Source organism: Gopherus evgoodei, chromosome 10, assembly GCF_007399415.2.
Source record: "Gopherus evgoodei ecotype Sinaloan lineage chromosome 10, rGopEvg1_v1.p, whole genome shotgun sequence".
NCBI classification, from domain to species: Eukaryota; Metazoa; Chordata; order Testudines; family Testudinidae; genus Gopherus; species Gopherus evgoodei.
In genome coordinates this window covers 75,009,641-75,027,104 of record NC_044331.1, presented here as the reverse complement: position 1 = coordinate 75,027,104, position 17,464 = coordinate 75,009,641, and the positions used below count along the sequence as shown (strand labels likewise).

At 46.8% G+C, this 17,464-nt stretch overlaps 1 protein-coding gene across 1 annotated transcript; it reads left to right on the top strand.

Moving 5' to 3' along the window:
- The first annotated feature begins 10,611 nt into the window (after window positions 1–10,611).
- On the top strand, window positions 10,612–15,341 carry GRIFIN (galectin-related inter-fiber protein). Its single transcript, XM_030579196.1, has 4 exons — window positions 10,612–10,623; window positions 13,519–13,598; window positions 13,703–13,865; window positions 15,177–15,341. Exons 1-4 carry the CDS (start codon window positions 10,612–10,614, stop codon window positions 15,339–15,341), a joined length of 420 nt encoding a protein of 139 aa, XP_030435056.1.
- Window positions 15,342–17,464: the final 2,123 nt, after the last annotated feature.

Sequence of the window (17,464 nt, the reverse complement as noted above, 5' to 3'; positions counted from 1 at the left end):
GGGCTCCGGCTCCCAGCTAGCCAGTGTCCCTCCAACACACACACACACTTTAGTGATATCGGAAGGATAGTGTGGTCACAACCCGCTGTTGCTCGTGCTTGTAACAGCTAGGTCAATAACCAGTTGCTCTAGAAACAGATTTCTCTATCTAAGGTACTTAGATGGCCCCTTTACAGTGGTATCTGAGCACCACGCAATCTTTGTTTAAATATATTTCTCCTCACAATACCACTGCAAGGCAGGGCAGTAATTTATCCCCATTTTACAGATGGGGAACTGAGGCACAAAGAGCCTAAGTGACTTACTTAAGAAGTCTATGGCAGAGCAGACTCAAACACGTGCCCTCCCATTCCTTAGGCTAGCACTCTCACCACTGGACCATCCTCCCTCTCTGGAACCTCAATGACATAGTCAAGGTAAGAGGGACTGAGAACCTGCTCTGTTTGGGGACTTGTGTTCTAACTCACTGGGCTTCAAGCAGATGTTCAGCCATTGACATCCCAGCCACATTCCACTAGAAATGAAGAAGCCCCTTTGGCTGCAGACTCACAGAGGAGCTGAGCCTACAGAACAGCTACTTGCTTAAAGCAGGGCTCTGTGGGGGAAGGAGCGGGAAGCAGGAGCATACCGTGTAAGGAGAGACAGCAGGTACTGATACACCCCCCATTCTTGTGAGACAACATCACTGGGGTCAAAAGGGGTGTGGACAATGCCCCTCACCTCAATGGAGGAAAGAGGGCACTCTGGGCTTTGGGGCTGTACCAGATGCTGTCTGAAGAACAACCTTGCCAATGCGTCGGGGTACAGAGACAGCCCTCTCTCCATGTGGGACAGAGTGTGCTCCCCATGTGGGAAGAGGTTCTAAGAGGCTGCTCCAAGTGAATTATGTTTCACTTGAGCACTCTGTCTGTTCCACTTGCCTTTCTTGTTCTCATTCCCAGCTGCTGAATCACTAAAAGCTGCGTCCCACCTTGCACTACAGGTTCTTACAGCTCCCAGGAGTAATGAGAACAGCTGGTAGGAAAACAGCACTGGCTTAGTCATCTGTAACTTCAGAAATCCTGAAGTTACAGATGACACTTTCCATCTAATAACCTTCAGCATGATCCTTGTTGAGTGGCGAGGGGAGGGGTCCTGTCACCCAAAATACACCAGCTAGTTCCAGTACAACAGCACTTCATTCATGAATACTTTGAACCCATAGTCACATGGTCTGGTCACTTATTCCTCCCACCTTCTGACTTCCTGCTTCATCCTAAACCCACTTGCCCCAGAGACGAGGCAGGTGCAATGTATCCACTACTGCTGGGGCAGTGACCAAACAGGGACCGGACCATAGATGAATCAAACCCTTGAAAGGGTGGAGTTTAGTGTTCACAACACCCTTATGCCTGGTGCCATACGGAAAGTCAAGTTCTTTGGAGAGGTTTCCATGTTCAAGGTAAATTACACAAAAGCTGCAGGAGATCAAGTTAGCTAGAGATTGACATGCCATTATTTGTACCCACAGCTGATGGCAGGAGCAAAACTGGAGGCCAAGCCAAGGCCCGTCTGGAAATGTGCCCTTTGCCTTTTAGGTGGGGGTAAAAAACAGGATTAGTTACTAAGGGCTGCAGATCCCCTCACATTCAATATAGTCTCTCACATGCTAAATACACTAGGAGTTGTGGGGTGCCTTATCCTGAAGGGACAGGACCTATCGACTAACTCTGGCTACATACCAGTGGGAACCCAATTACCTGCCCTAGTAGCCAGGTACCACAGAGACCCTGGATAAATAGTGAACAGAGTGAATTGCCACATGGTCTCCCTCCTTTCCCAGGATCTGTCATTGTTTTAGCTCTAAGCCAGTGACCACCATGAATGGGCACATAGCACACACCCACGTGCAGCCTCAGGAACATGGCAAGGGCCAAAGCCAGCCCTGAGATGTCTCCATTACCCCTAGTTAGGAAAGACACAAACACCTCCCTAGGAGCAGCAGGAGAAATCAGGCCTGCAGGTAATAGGGCAATTATTTCAGGTCGAACAACTGTTGGCTATAGAAACCCTTTGCAATAAATGTCATTTCATCCCAGTCCCACTGTTGACTTTTCTCCAGTTCAAGCCTAACACCTTGAGCCATCAGGCTGCAAAAGGATTTCAGAAACAGCAGTAATGGCAATGCTCCAAACCCTCAGATCTACAGGACTGATTTCCAGATTATGCAAGGAGTCACCCAAATTGGGACTAGAACCTACACCTACTTGTATGAAATGATCAGAGATCCCTTGATGAAGATATGCCTCTCTAGCCTCTAACATCCTCCCCCTGTGTAACTAACAGGAGAATCACTGGTGATCCAAGGGGCCTCACCTCTTAAGAAAATATAAACAGATCATTTATCTCACTGATGTAACCCACTGACTAGAGGATTCGTGTAACAGGTCCTGTCTGTGCTGATCTGCAGAGGGCATGAATTGTTACAGCCCCAGCTTCAGAGTCCTGTCGCTTTAGCTCAAGCTGTAACAGCTGATGATTTTAGCTCCGGAGGTCCCTGTGTTTCAGCCATGAGAGTGGCCGTCACACTGACATGTTGGTAGGGATGAGGCAGAAGGGTCACTTTACCCACACTTAGGGGGAATCCTCATATGAGAGTATACATTTCCTAATCTGCCCATGGGGGGTGGAGTGGCACAGTCTTCCTTTAAGGGGAAGCTTGTCTTAAAAGAGAAACACTTTGTATTTCTCTAGCGCCTTCCATCCAAGGATCTCAAAGCATTTTAAAACACAGCTCCTGGTCAGTGAAGGGGAGTTTTACCATTTCCCTTCAGTGGGTCCCAGCTGATTTAGGATTGTGGGACTCAGGCTGCTGGGCTAAAAATTGCAGTGTAGATGTTTGGGTGCAGGCTGGAGCCCAGGCTGTGAAGGGGGATGGGTCTCAGAAGCTAGGCTCCAGCCCAAGCCTGAATGTCTACACTGCAGTTTTTAGTCTTGCAGCCTGAGCCCTGAAAGCGGAGTCAATTGACCTGGGCTCTGAGACTCTGTGCCACAGGTTTTTATTGCAGTGTACATGTACCCTCTGATCCCTAGTCACTTGTCTGAAAACAATCTTTCCTTCTTCCAGCATAAACGGAACTTCACATTCAGTGGCTTCAGCAAAGATGCAGCCTGGATGAGCCTTGGGGAAAAACAGAGCCCTTGGCTGCTGTTGCCTAACTGAGAACTCCGTGGGACACTGTAATGACAGCCTAAATAATGGAAAAGCTGACAAAACAAACGAGCAAAACCTCAACTGATGAAGCAATTTCCCATGGTTGGGCTGCCCCTTGTGGACTATGACAAAACGGACACGTTAACAACATGTTTGAAACTCCATCAATATATTTTAATATGAAGCTTGACAGATACAGGGCGGGCCTATGGGTGTTAACTCTTGCTGCTTCTCTTGCTACGTTGCATGACGCACTATTTATATGGGATTCTACTGGTCTGTATCTTAATTATGGCAACAAGCTGTCTCATTTGAAGAGAGAGAGAGACTGTTGCACACTAAGGGGCTGATCCAAATCCCATCAAAGCCAATTAGGGTAACCAGACAGCAAGTGTGAAAAATCAGGACAGGAGGTGTGGGGTAATAGGATCCTATATAAGAAAAGGACCCAAAATTGGGACTGTCCCTATAAAATCATGACATCTGGTCACTCTAAAGCCAATAGGAGTCTTTCCATTGGACCAAATCGGCATTACATTTGGCCCTTACAGCACTAGCTCTGTGTAGTATTTTTATTACTAATATTTTTTGCATTAGGATAATGCCTAGAGTCCCACCTTAGACCAAGGCCCCATTGCATTAAGCACTGTGTAAGCACATAGGATGATACAATCCCTGCCCTGAGGAGCTTGCAAACTAAAGTGACAAGACAGACAAAGACTGGGAAGTGAAAGAGAGGCAAATTGACTTGCTAGTGATCATGCAGTAGATGAATGGCAGAGCTAGGAACAGAACAGAGTTCCCCTTTGCCCCTCTGCAGCAGCTGATGAACCAGGCCATACTGCGTGAATACCTGCAGAGGAGTAGCATGTAGAGTGACTTTTTATTCTTGTTTTACTCAGTTGTATGTGTGATCACCCTGTTGCACAGGGCCCCAAATAAGATACATAAAGTAAGATCTTAATAATGCGCATGCCCTCAAATAAGGGAGTCAGGGTGCTTCATTAATGTATTATTAATAATGATCAGTGTGAATATATTGATGAGGCTATGCAGTATAAACTTGTGTGATGGGGACTGTGGTAGACTCTCCTGTACTCATGTGATACACACTCAGTGTCCTTGGAAACAGTGCAGGAAGCTTTAAGACAGTCCAAGCTAACCACCTGATTCCCACATCCCTCTATCCACAAAACCTTTAAACATATTTACACTCTCCTCCCCTAGTGGTTAAACAAACAGTTGTTAAGATTAGTTGTGCATAGGGACACAGAAGGAAGAATACAGGAAGGTAAATAAAGGCACGCCTGTCAAACTGGTCTCTGGTTAAGCATCTTTTACAGGTCAGGTGAATGGTGTTTGCTTTCTTCCCCAGGACACATCACTCACAGCAGCAGTTTGCCTGCAGAACAACAGAGACCTTTTCTTCCATTGATCTTGTCGCACAAGGTGGGGCCTGCTGGGCAGTAAATGCTGAACCACCCACCCTCTGCCTTTCAGGCCCCTTCAAGGTGTCTCAAGCTGGGTGCCCAAAAATCCGTTTAGGCTGCAACTTGGTGGATGTGTTGACTCCCAATTTCCCACTGTTGCTACTCCTCATGCACTGGGACGACAATGGTGAGCACATGAGCATAATCCCACTCCATGTTGTAACTCCCATGCCCTTTAACCCTGCTCAGAACAAGCACAGAGGACACGTTAGATTACAGCCCCAGTGAGCCGCCTGAGCCAGCTCTCCTGCCATTTCCAGCCCTCACAGAGCTTCTAGGGATTAAATGGAAAATGGCAGAATTGGCAAAGCTACCATCTGAGTCGGGAGCTTCTGCGTGCCCATGTTTTGTGTGCTAGAACTAGACTGGGATTTGATCCTTCCAAGACAGGCCTTTTGCCTGTTATCTAAACAGGAATCTATAAAGGCCTCTGATTCCAAAAAGAGGCTGCAACAGCTTGGGGCTGTGTGCAGAGAGATAGAGGTGTAGTGCCCATATGGCTGTAATGAGACTTAAATATGGCACCTCCATATGTAGTAAGAGATAGTTTCCACCATAGACACTTCCTCTGTCCCTAAAACAGGCTCTGCTAAAACCCAGCACAATGGCCTCCTTTGTTTTTAGTCTGGCCTTTTCACAGGAGAACCAGACTGAGAAGGGACTAGCTGGGACCTTTTGGAATGAGACCTGTAAGTCCCCACCAGCGGGAAAGCAGGACAAAGAGTGAATCTTATCGAGTGTATAGTCCAGCGCCTCTTCTGGAAACCAATAGGAATTATTCTGAACTGCGTGTGAATAGCAACAGGCCAGTTCACAGGCTGCGAGGAATGGACAGGGTCTGAATTTGGTAACCAGTATAGCATTGTCTTTGATACTTTGAGCTTTGCCTCATGACTCCCTCCCCTGAAGCGGTCTCAAATTCCTGCCTCTATTGTGTTGCCCGATGCTGCCATCCGTAGCACAGAACTGGTATTACTGCTCCAGTACATTTGTTTATTGTGAACATTGCCGGCATCTTGTCACAATGTGTGTATTTCTCACTGCCACCTAATGGTGAGGTGAATGGAGTCTGTTGAATAAAGATCTCTAACTATATACACACACAAGACTGTGGGGCTTGTTTCCGATCCCTAGTCCGTTCACGCATCCGGGCAGAGTTTCTCTGGGTGGCATCCACTGGCTCCCTTGACGCCTTCGAGGAGCAGTAGGCGCTGTCTGAGGTTCTCTGCTCGGTGTCCCTGTCAGGCTCCCTTCTTATGACCCTCTGACCGCACTCCTGTCCCTGTTCTTTTATTAGTTGTCCCCCAAAATCAGTTGGGTTCTGAGGTCCTGTAGATCCTTCTCTTAGGCTGGGAGGGGGGATCTGTTAGCAGTGGGAGGGCGGAAGTTCCCAGAAACCCAATAGGTACACGCAAGTCTCATTTTAGGTGGGGGTTCGGTTCCGAGGTTATCGTGTAAAGGAAAACCGCATATAGCCAAAATTATATCCCCAAGCCCTTTAAACCCCACCCGCAGCTCCTGCAGCCGGGGGGTGGGGAAGGCATTTAAAGGGCTCCATCGGGCTCCCAGCCACCCTTTAAATGCTGGCCCCGGCCCTGCCGCCAGAGCTGTGGCTGGGGTTTAAAGGGCTCTGCTGGGCTTCCCGCCGCTGTGGGGAGCCCTTAGGAACCCTTTAAATCCCTCCCGCAGCTTTGGCAGCCTGGTTGGAGCTGGCATTTAAAGGGCCCAGAGCTCCACGGTGGCTGGAGCCTCGGACCCTTTAGTTCGCCACAGGGGCTACCAGCAACCTCTGCAGCTGGGAGCTCCCTAGGTGATTTAAAGGCAGGTGCCCCAGGACCTTTAAATCTTGAGGCCACGCCCCTCACTTGAGGCCACGCCTCCCACTCCGGCCGTACACGTATAGTTGAAATCGCGCATGTTAAATGCACATAAGTTGCAAGGGACCTGTAGCTGTTTTCATACTTGCTCATGTCTCTCCCGCCAGTCACCTGGTACTCTGTATTGCTTTTCCCTGACTCCCTCCTGCCTCTTGGAGTCTTTCTTACCATGTGCTCTACAAGGGGCCGTGTCTTAAATCAACTTGGAAACCACAGCTGGAGCAAAAGACCTACTTCTTAAGTGTTATGTGACACCAGTGCTCTGGAATCTGCACTGGCTGCTTCTTGGTTGAGTCAAATGATTTTGACCTATAAAGCCCTAAATGGTCTGGGATCTCCTCCCTAAGACCTCCTCCATGCTATGCAACACTTGACCTCAGAGGGGTGAGTGCTTGAGCTGAACCCCCTGTGGTGAGAAAGGAATGAGCTGGTAGCAGGGTTCTCTCTGGAGGTGGCATTGAGCTCCCCAACTGGTCTAAAATAGCCTGAACCTGTGGGCCTATTTGGGGAGGCCTGAAATCTGCAGAGTGGGGGAGGTTTGGTTGAGGGTGTAGAGGGGACTTTTAGCTGAGGGGGTTAGGGTTTTGTGGTAGCTCTGGAGAGCACATCTCAGGTTTGTAGCTTGCCTTCTTTAGCACCGAGAAAGGTTGTTGGTTTGTCTCTCTGGTTGGATTACGTTTTTAACAATCTGTTCAGGGCACCAGAGCCTGGGATAGAAGCTCTCTTTATCTACGGGAATCAAAACAAATACATTAAACATCAGCGTTGAGGCACTGCATGCATGCAAGGAAAAAGACACCATACAGTTAGGTCATTCTAGACACAACCTGTGAATTCCTGCCAAATCAATCAAGGAACATCCCAGGCTACCGCTGCGGAAATATAGCACATGTTTCTTATGCATTTGCACCATTAAAAGAGGGCAATGCACAGCAGCCAGACACTAGCAACCCCAGCAATTGAAAGGACTTGGGGAAAGAGCAAGATGGCACAAGGCATCCCTCAGCTGACATGGAAAACCCTTCCCCTGGCATGGAAAGATCATCCACCTGGAAGGGAGGAAATTTTCAGCTGGCAGAGGGGAACCCTGCAGGTGGTATGGCAAATCCTTCCAAGTGGTTCAAGGAGGTCACCAGAAGACATAAGGAAATCCCTCACGGTGGCCCAGTTAAACATCACTGGTGCGGGAAACCCAACACCTGGCATTACTAATCCAGTTATCTAATATAGGAAGCCCATCTGAAACAGGGAAACCTTCCAGTAAGCAGAGGTAGGAGAACCCATCCGGCAGGGGAAACCTAGCCCCAGTAAAATCCCATCATGTAGCACAATATGATCCATCCTCAGTCACAGGGAACCCAGGGACTTGCAGAAAACAGCAGCCTCCCATATGGCACAAGTTACAACCCATCTGGTTGCGATGATCCCTCTGGTTTATCTGAGGTTTCCCTACCACCGGCATTGGGAACATGCAGTAGGCATGCACAGAAAGATTCCTCCAACCCCCATCTTGGCACAGGGAGTATCTGGCATAGGAGTCTAGCTGGTGTTGGGGAAAGAGGCATCTATTTGCTTTCTCCCTTTTGGGCAGGGGTGGTGGAGGCATACATCTGTGGGTTGTGCTGGTGGTGGTGGATGTTTGAATTCCTCATTTCTTACTCCAACTACCCTTGATAGCAACCAGCTGCCTCAGTGAACCACCCCATATCTGCCAGTGCTGCAGCAGCAATGACGGATAAGCAGGGGGGCTAGATAACCGTGCTTGAAGGATCACTGGTGAAATATTTAATGTTAATATTAAATGTTTTTGTTAAATGTGTTCATTCATATCATGCTGAAGTTAATGAAAACAGTTCACACATCTCTCAGCTATTGTTTCAGGCTGACTGCAGACTCAGGCAGATATCAGGCAGTACACTCTAACTGGGGGGAGCGGTGTGGCCTAGTAAACAGAGCACTGGCCTGGGATTGAGGAAAACTGGGTTTTATTCCCAGCTTCACTGCTGGGTACCTACCTATTGTTGCCTCAATTTCCCCATCTGCAAAACAGGAATAATGAAACCAACCTCCTTTGTAAAGGACTTTGAGATCTACTGATGAATAGTGCTTTATAAGAGTCAGGTATTATTATTAGTGTCATTGCATCTAGTTACCTTCTGTTCACATTTTTACGTTTATCGTTGCAACCACAAGAGCTAGGAGCTTATGTTGTAAACTTAAATACAGGAGTACATTTATGCAGTCACTTAAAAAACCCTGCAATATGCAGCTGTTATGCATGACAACCTAATCACCTTATAGACACAGGGGTATCTATTTTGGGGGACACGGCGGCAGTCCTACCTGAAATTTGGCCTGTGTAGAGGTATTCCCTGGTTGAAGTTAATTCATCTGGAGAGGTATGTTAAATAGGCAATACCTCATCATGCTTCCAGCTGAGAGAAATTGATATTACAACAGGTCAGAGGTACTGGAACTAGGGGTGCTGCCGCATCCTCTGCTTGATGGAATAATAACACCCCAAATACATGGTTTCTGCCTTCAGCACCCCCAACTATAAAAATTGTTCCTGCGCCACTGCAGCAGCCATGGGATTCCCCACAGCCAGTGCTCTGCAGCAGTGCTGCGCAATACGAATGCCCCACATCCAGCACTTCTGCGCCATTCGGAACCGTTCCCTACAGCGGCATTTCCAAAACACTGGAAAGCTGAGCCCCCGCCCCCCCAGGAAAAGAAAACCAGTTGCGCCCTATCTTAGCAGGGCAGCATGGGAAAAGCTTTCACTGCCACTCTTCACTCCCCTCCAGAGTGATGCATTCCACATGCTGGGGCAGGCTGCTCTGCAGTGACTCCTGCTAAGGGAGGCGGGGATAGGAATAGTTCTGATTCTCCCATACACACACACACACACACACACACACACACACACTCATGTACATAATACTGAACTCATGCATCATTCCCTATAGTGACCCCTGCTGTGAGACGCAGAACTGGAATTGCTGTTGGAGAGACCCTTGCAGCCAACCACACTCTAACACCAATCTCTGTAGTGGCTCTTAGTTTTCATTTCATTGTTGTCCTTTGCTTGGTGCCTTTCAGCTCTGGGAAATATCTGCTCAGCCCCAAAATACATGGATTGCACCATGCAAAGAGAAGGGTCAATGCAACGTGCTGTTACCAGCAGAGTGTTAAATCCTAATGCGCTGCTGACAATCCAGGCTTTGTCCAGTTCTGCCTATCGGAAGCAGCAAAGGGGCTGTGAGGCGGAAAAGCGGCTGTGACAGAGCTCAAATCAGCTGATTCTAAGACAGGATTACAAATGACAAAGAATGAGAAAAAAACAAATGGGCAAAATTCCTGCCACATACACAGAAATCTTCCTCCTCTGGCGGGGGCAACACAGAGGAGGGGGAAGAGGAAAAGAGGCATGGTTACTATTTTCCCCAGAGTAGCTATGTGAATCAAGAAGTCTAATATTCTCCCCAATCATGTCTCCCTCTGCAATTCAATCCTGCTCAGGGCGTGGACCACTGGTATAATCAAACTCCTCCCCCTCCAGGTAACTTTTCCCCAGGAGTCTTGTTCTAGCCTGTGGCAGAATCTCCCAGGGGATTAATCTGCAGGGATTTCTTCCACACCATCTCCCCGTCAGGAGACCCATCCTAACTAAATGGAGGCCTTGTGCAATAAAGACCAGGTGTTATCTGGGTTTGCAATTCAAACTCTCTACCCTTGCTTCACTGTAATAAAATGATGCCACCATGTCCCCATTCTGGATTGTTTTGTTGCTTTTGCTATTGTAAGCAAGAACACAAGGTCTGGATTAGTGCTGAGAGAATGAACAGTCTGACTTTGCAAGGCAGGCAGGGAGTGGATTTTTCCATTCTTCTCTTCCCATCAAGGGTCAGGAGGCTAGCTCGCTCCTCTGTCTCTGATAATTCCGCCCCCAAACACACACACACACGTGGTCAGCAGCCCTTATATCAGGCCTTGCTGGCTGCACATCCAGCTGTGGATCGGTCTGACAGTGGAAAGGCAGGCGAGCAAGATGGTACTGCGGGTAAGGGAGAGGGACCAGCAGCTGGCATAACTCACCAGCTCAAACTAGTGCTCAGTGTCTGGGGTTCTGCTAATTCAAGCACAGGATAGATAAAGAAAGAGCATTGCAGCTGGGGAGAAAACCCAGAAATCTGGCCAGAGCAAAGCTAGAAACCAACAGGTTCATGAGGATTCTGCTTATAGGTCTGCCCTTCTGTCTCAGTGATGAGCCTCAAGATGTATCTCTTTTATAATCGAGCACAGAAGGACGTTTTAGGGCAACTGGCCAGATTGTGGTCTCAGTTAGACTGGTGTAAATCCAGACTAACACCGCTGACTTCACTGCTGTTATTCCAGAATTACAGTGTTGTGCTGAGATCAGAATCTGGCCCAGTGTCTAGTGGAGCAACCTGAGCAGGTGTCTTTCTTTTGTAGGTTAAAAAAATCTCTCCCGGGACAACCAGTATCAGAGACAGAGTTGCTGTTGTGGGGATGTGGAGCACCTTTCGTTGTATGTGCTCTAGTGGCTTTAGGGTGAGATCCAAGTGAAGCCCAGATTGGGATCCAGCATGACTTTCACCCCACTTAGACCTTACAATCAGCTTTGCATGACCCAAGTGTTTCTAAGGGGGCAAAATGTGTGTGTGTGTGTGTGTGTGTGTGTGTGTGTGTGTGTGTGTGTGTGTGTGTGTGTGTGTGTTTCTAAGGGGGCAAACTGTGTGTGTGTGTGTTTCTAAGGGGGCAAAATGTGTGTGTGTGTGTGTGTGTGGCCAACCACCAGCATGAGAATGGCGGGAAAGTGTTTAGTGGGCTCCGTCTTTAGAAGTGGCAAGAAAGGAGGCTGGAGATTAACAGTGGAGCTGTCTCAGATGATTGTGTCTCAGCTCTTGCCCTAAGGACATGTGTGTCCGGGAGACGCTAGGCATGGTTTGAATGGAATCCAGTGGCAGAGTAAAGGGACTGGATAAGTGAAGCCCCGGAGAGACTGAATGCTCTACATGACTGGGAGTGAAAACTGGGAATGGAGCAGAACTCCAGGGTGTCTACCAAAACCAGGAGTGATTTCTCCCAGCTATGGAGATGAGCATCATTCAGTGCAGGAAAGGAGGTTGTATAAAAAGGGACCATGAGAGTTTGTTATTATTTATTATTTGTGCTGTGGTAGCACCTAAGACCCACAGCAACAGACCAAGATCCCTCTCTGCTAGGCACTTGACAAACACAGATGGTCAGTGGTGGGTAGCGTGGGAATACCGCTAGCGAAGAGAAGCAGGTGTCATTCCCCATGGAGTATGGGGAAGAGAGCGAGCTGTTTCACTTGAATTCATCACTTATTTCAGCTCCCTGTTCCAAATCCTTATGAGGAAAGTACACTGAGCCCCAAGCACTTCACTGGGTGAGGATCTTACTAGGGAGATTGTGACACCTCAGGTCCCATCTGCTCAGCATGGACATGACAGATCCCAGGGTATTTTCCAGAAGAACAGTGGTTTGACTAATTTTTCATAGCCAGAATTCCTCTTTTCTCCATTGTGTTGTGCTGAGCTTTGGGCCCCTTTGCTCCTGCCTCCACCCTTAGTAGGGCCGGCTGCATTTCAGTGGTGCTGCTTCTGTGTAAGGCACAGGAGGCAGAGTCGGCTCATAGGAGCATCAGAAAAGGGAGGAAATGTCAAGCCTTTCTTATGAAAAATGGGTTGTTCAACAGAAACATGAATTATTGAGAAATGAACCTGCTCTTTTGTCTTTTACATGAGTTTAACTCCTGAGACCAGACAAAGATCCCAGCCTGGAAAGCATGAGGTGCATAACAGTGAGTGAGGTGGCGCTTATCCAGCTGCCCATGTTCCACTGACTTGAAGAAAGCTGTGAACAAATAGGAAAAAGTCCAGAGGAGAGCAACAAAAATTATAAGAGGTTTGAAAAATATGACCTCTTAAGAAAGGTTGAAAGAACTGGGCACCTTTAGTCTACGGAAGGGAAGGCTGCAGGGAAACAGTTTTCAAATATGAAAAAGATTTTTATAAAGAGGATGATCATCAGTTGTTCTCCATGTTCATCAAGGCCAGGAGGAGAAGCAATCAACTTAGTTTGCAGCACAGGGAAATTTAGGTTGGATAATTGGAAAAACTTTCTAACCATAAGGAAAGTTAAGCACATAACCAGGTTGCCAAGAGAGGCTGTGGAATCTTCCTTAGTACAGGCTTTTAAGAACAGGTTAGACAACCATCTGTCTGGGATGGGCTAGGTATGCTTAATCCTTCCTTAATACGGAGGGATGGACTAGGTGACCTCTAGATGGCCCATGTCTATGATTCACTATTCCCCTCTGATCAGTTCCTGCCATTCCAGCCATCCCTCAAAGCACCTCAAAGTCTCATGCTCAGGACTCTGAAGATTTTGCACTGTTGAGGATGAGGAGGGGAAGAAGGATTTCCTTGATTTCATAACAAACAGGATTTTATGAAGGTTTTTTGCAGCAAGAGCCCTGGCATTTCTCTGCCAGTTGGTGCAGAGCAGTGATTTCTCAGCCATCAGCAGATGAAATGGGATTGGCCACCCCAAAACATCTTGGAGAGAAAGGAGAATTCTGAAAGCAAAAAAGGCTGAGCTGCTTTATGGTTATTTTATGGCATTGCTGAGTGACAAAGAGGTGGAGGGAGAGAGGAAGAGGAAGACAAGAGAAAAGAGGAAGAGAAGATGGGAAAGAGAGAGAGGATGAAAAGTGACCCAGTAATAAAGCTGTGGAGGGAATGGGAAAGGAGAGAGAGGGCAGGGGAGAACGCTGAGATATGTTTCTTTATTGCTGGAAAGCTTGTCTCTCTCACCCACAGAAGTTGGTCCAATAAAAGATATTATCTCCCTCACCTTGCCTCTCTTCATTGCTGAGTATCACTGACTTGGTTTTTCCCATTCACAGTTCGAGGCATCGTACCCAGAGGGGCTGTGTCCTGGCTGGAGCGTGATAGTTAAAGGTGAAACAAACTCCAATGCAAATATGTAAGGGTATTATCTGCAGCCATTTTTCAGAGCATCATGGTGTCTCATGGGACCCAGCTGCCAGGCTTCATGGGTTTGAATCACTCATTTCTCTCATTTTTTAGGTTTGAAATTAATTTCCTCTGCAATGCAGGAGACCAAATCGCTTTCCACTTTAACCCTTGCTTCGCTGACTCCAAAATCATCTGCAACTCCTTCCTATCCAACCGCTGGGGGCCGGAAGAAGTAACTGACACCTTCCCCCTAAAAGCAAAGGAACCTTTCCAGGTAATTCAATATCAACCCACAAATCTGCTGGGAGAGACACATGACTGCCAGCCCTGGAGCTGGGACCAGCAGTACAAATCACTCAGTCCTTCCTTCAATGCACAGTTCTGCTCAGTTTCACTGTTGTAAACCTGGAGTAACTCCACCGACTTCATTAACTCCAATGACAAAATAGGAGAACAGAAATTTGACCTAGTTAGCACTCTGGGCCATATCCAGCCTGGAGTAAAGATGCAGGTATAACTCCCTGGGCTCCGTTTAGCAGGGATGTAAATGGTAAGGTCAACTGCACATCAGTTATAAGATGACTATAAACAGATGTAAGCAGTTAAGTGGTGTGACTTGCACTGCCATGCTATACAGGTGCTGTGCAAAGCAAGTGTAACGTACAAGGCAAGTGGATGGATTAAGAGTATGTGTGATTAGCAGGAAAATCAATTAACAAGAGGTGGTCAGACAAAGCATGCCCCCCTTCATACACACACTTTAAATTATACTCACAATGCCTATGGGGAACTGCAGACCTGATTTATCCCCCCAGAACACCAAAAATCAATGTAAGCCAGTGATTCTCAACCTTCCCACACTACTGTACCCCTTTCAGGAGGCTGATTTGTCTTGCGTACCCCCAAGTTTCACCTCACTTAAAAACTACTTGCTTACAAAATCAGACATAAAAACACAAAAATGACACAGCACACTATTACTGAAAAATTGCTGACTTTCTCGTTTTACCATATAATTATAAAATAAATCAATTGGACTATAAATATTGTACTTACATTTCAGTGTGTAGTATACAGAGCAGTATAAACAAGTCATTGTTTCTATGAAATTTTAGTTTATATTGACTTTGCTAGTGCTTTTTATGTAGCCTGTTGTAAAACTAGGCAAATATCTAGATGAGTTGATGTACCCCCCTGGAAGACCTCTGCACATCCCCAGGGGTACATGTACCCTGGCTGAGAACCACTGGTGTAAGCTACATTTGTTTTGCATGCTCCCTGGATGCCAAATGGATGCTAGTTATTCTGCTTTGCCATTTCTCATCTCCATCAATGAATCCAAAGGCCCTGTGTTTGCATTCAGTCTAGTCTCTGGGCCGTGGTTTCAGCTATCATAAACAAAGGGGTGTTATCATTGTTCCCTTAGTTAGCCTGAATGGAAGGTGGCTAGCACACTCATCGGTGTCCTAGAGGATTGTCACTGACCACAGATCAGACGTGCTTTCATTTGTGCTGGATCAGCTTCTCCGGTGATGTTTCAGACCAATTCCTGGAGATCCTAACTCTCACTCTCTCTCTCTTTCAGATCGAAATCTACTCTGACCCAGACTATTTCCATGTTTCCATTGATGAAAACAAAATCCTCCAGTACAAGCATCGGCAGAAACAGCTCTCGGCTATCACCAAACTGCAGGTCGTGAATGATGTCAGAATTTCTTCAATGGAAATCACCAAACGTGGTCTTTATTAGGCACTAAAGCTGAGACAGGCTGTCCAGCCTAAACACCCTTAAGATCCCTGTCCCAGTAGGCAACTGGTTACCCTCTCTCCTCTCTCTTCCACCCATCATCTGTTGTCTCCAGCAGGAAGGATGTTGCTGGAGAAAACTATAGCACAGAGTTGTCATGCCCATGATGTACTGTATCCTAGCAATACAATGGCAATACACAGCTAGCTTGTTAATGTCAGTCAGTCCAGAGCCCTAGAGTCATTCTGACGCCATGTGCCCTACGGTGGAGAATTGGTAGTCTGGGCATTTTCATCCTTGTTTGTTGTAATGAACAATGGTCTTCCACACAGCAGTTTGTTGTGTGTGGCAGTTTGCACTGAAGGGAAAGAACATTCGAATTTTATCTGAGAAAATATTCCTACTCCGGAATAGGGTATGGACTAGTTACACTTCTCAGATGTGGAGGTATTGATCTAGGGGATGTATAAGAATGATGCCAGCAGAGAGGGGCATATGCCTACTGGAGCTTGGTACAATATCAACATGATCACCAATAAAATCTGAAAAATGGCACTGTGTGAAGTGGCTTCTACATTTGTCACATAACTAATTTTGCAAGATTTCTCGGAATAATTTTGTCCACACTGCAATGATATGCATATCTGCTCTGCTCTAACTCTGCCAACTCTCCTGTTATGATACAGATCCCAAGAGTGATTTTGTGGTCAAAAAGGGGAGGGGCTTAAAGGAGCACTGAGCCAAGGTGATTTCGTCAGAAAGCAAGGCAGACACAACTAGAGTCCATGCCAAGGGATCCTAGAAGGACCGAGTTCCAGCAATTATATTTTTCAGGATAAGCACAAGGTGCCATATTTTTAGTGGCTAGACTCAATCTCTCTCTCCTTTTCCTTCTTCCTCCCTTCTCAATCCAATGGAATCAACACAAACTCACTTGTTCTCCTGTTTCTCCTTCCCCTTTTCCTCTCTGACATTGTCCGCCTCCTTCTCCTCTTTTTGGGGTATTATGTGTATAACCCCTTGACTGCACTCCAGCAGGGGAAGGGCTGCTAACGGACAAGCTTGCATACAGTGACATAAAAATGTCACCATTGTTAAATATAAATGTGAATTAATTCAAAAGGGCACGTACAGTGCCCTCAAATCATCCCCTTGCTCCCCAGGGGTTAGAGTGTATTCCTAATGGCAAGCCATACAGGAAGAGGACAAATGGCTGCTACCTGCTATTGCTGCCAAGAGGATACACTATGTACTCATCACAGCTCCTGTACAATCTCTGGTCATTGGAAGGAGTCATTGGAATTGTTATCTTTCCACTGAAAAGTCAAAATTTTGCTCTGGCCTTTTCAGAACTCTTTAGTTTGATTGGCTGAGGTCATTCTCCTTTCCTTCTATTTATAGTCTTAATGACCTAAGAGGAAGAGGTGAACAGTCTGCCAATCACAACACAAAATACTGCAAAATCTACGAGTCTTAATAGTGTAAGATATTTCCAGACTAAAACTCGAGGACATTATGTTCTCATTGTAAAGACTGTACTGGGAACACAGGAAGGCCCAGAATAGATGTGGTCACATTAAACAGAATAGAAAATATGTTTTGTAAATGGCAACCATGCCGGTTACAAAACAGAAGGTGGAAATTGTGATAGATGTACCTGGGTGACAGGAGTCAGCACTTAGTCTCCTTGTTCATCAAGTCCTTACCACACACCAAGTTGCATCTTGACCTGGAGAATCCCTCTTTTTGGAAGTGAAACTCTCTTTCACTTTCCCTGTTCATTTCTTTTTGGAGCTTCCAACCGCTCTGAAGTAAAACAACCACTCCTGGGTCCCATTGCCCAGCTGGGGGTCAGTCTCAGAGGAGCGGGCTTGTTTCCAGAGGAGTTGCATTCATAGTCTGATCCAGATCCAAGTGACAGTGGTCAAAACCCACAGTTAACTCTGCTGAAGTCAGTGCAGTTACATGGGCATAAAACAATGCAAGTGCAATCAGACATAGGACCTTTGTGGCATAAAATTCGCCCTGTCTCTGAGAATGCTTAACTACATTTGGAAGAAAGTGCTCTTTTTATTTGTCCCTGGAGGGAAGTTCCATGATACTGATTATGCTTCATGGGGGAAAAC

Excerpts from the sequence above, each read along its gene's own strand:
- GRIFIN (XM_030579196.1), top strand. Across the intron at positions 13,599-13,702 it reads ACAAACTCCAATGCAAATAT|GTTTGAAATTAATTTCCTCT; the intron begins GTAAGGGTATTA and ends CTCATTTTTTAG. Across the intron at positions 13,866-15,176 it reads AAGCAAAGGAACCTTTCCAG|ATCGAAATCTACTCTGACCC; the intron begins GTAATTCAATAT and ends TCTCTCTTTCAG.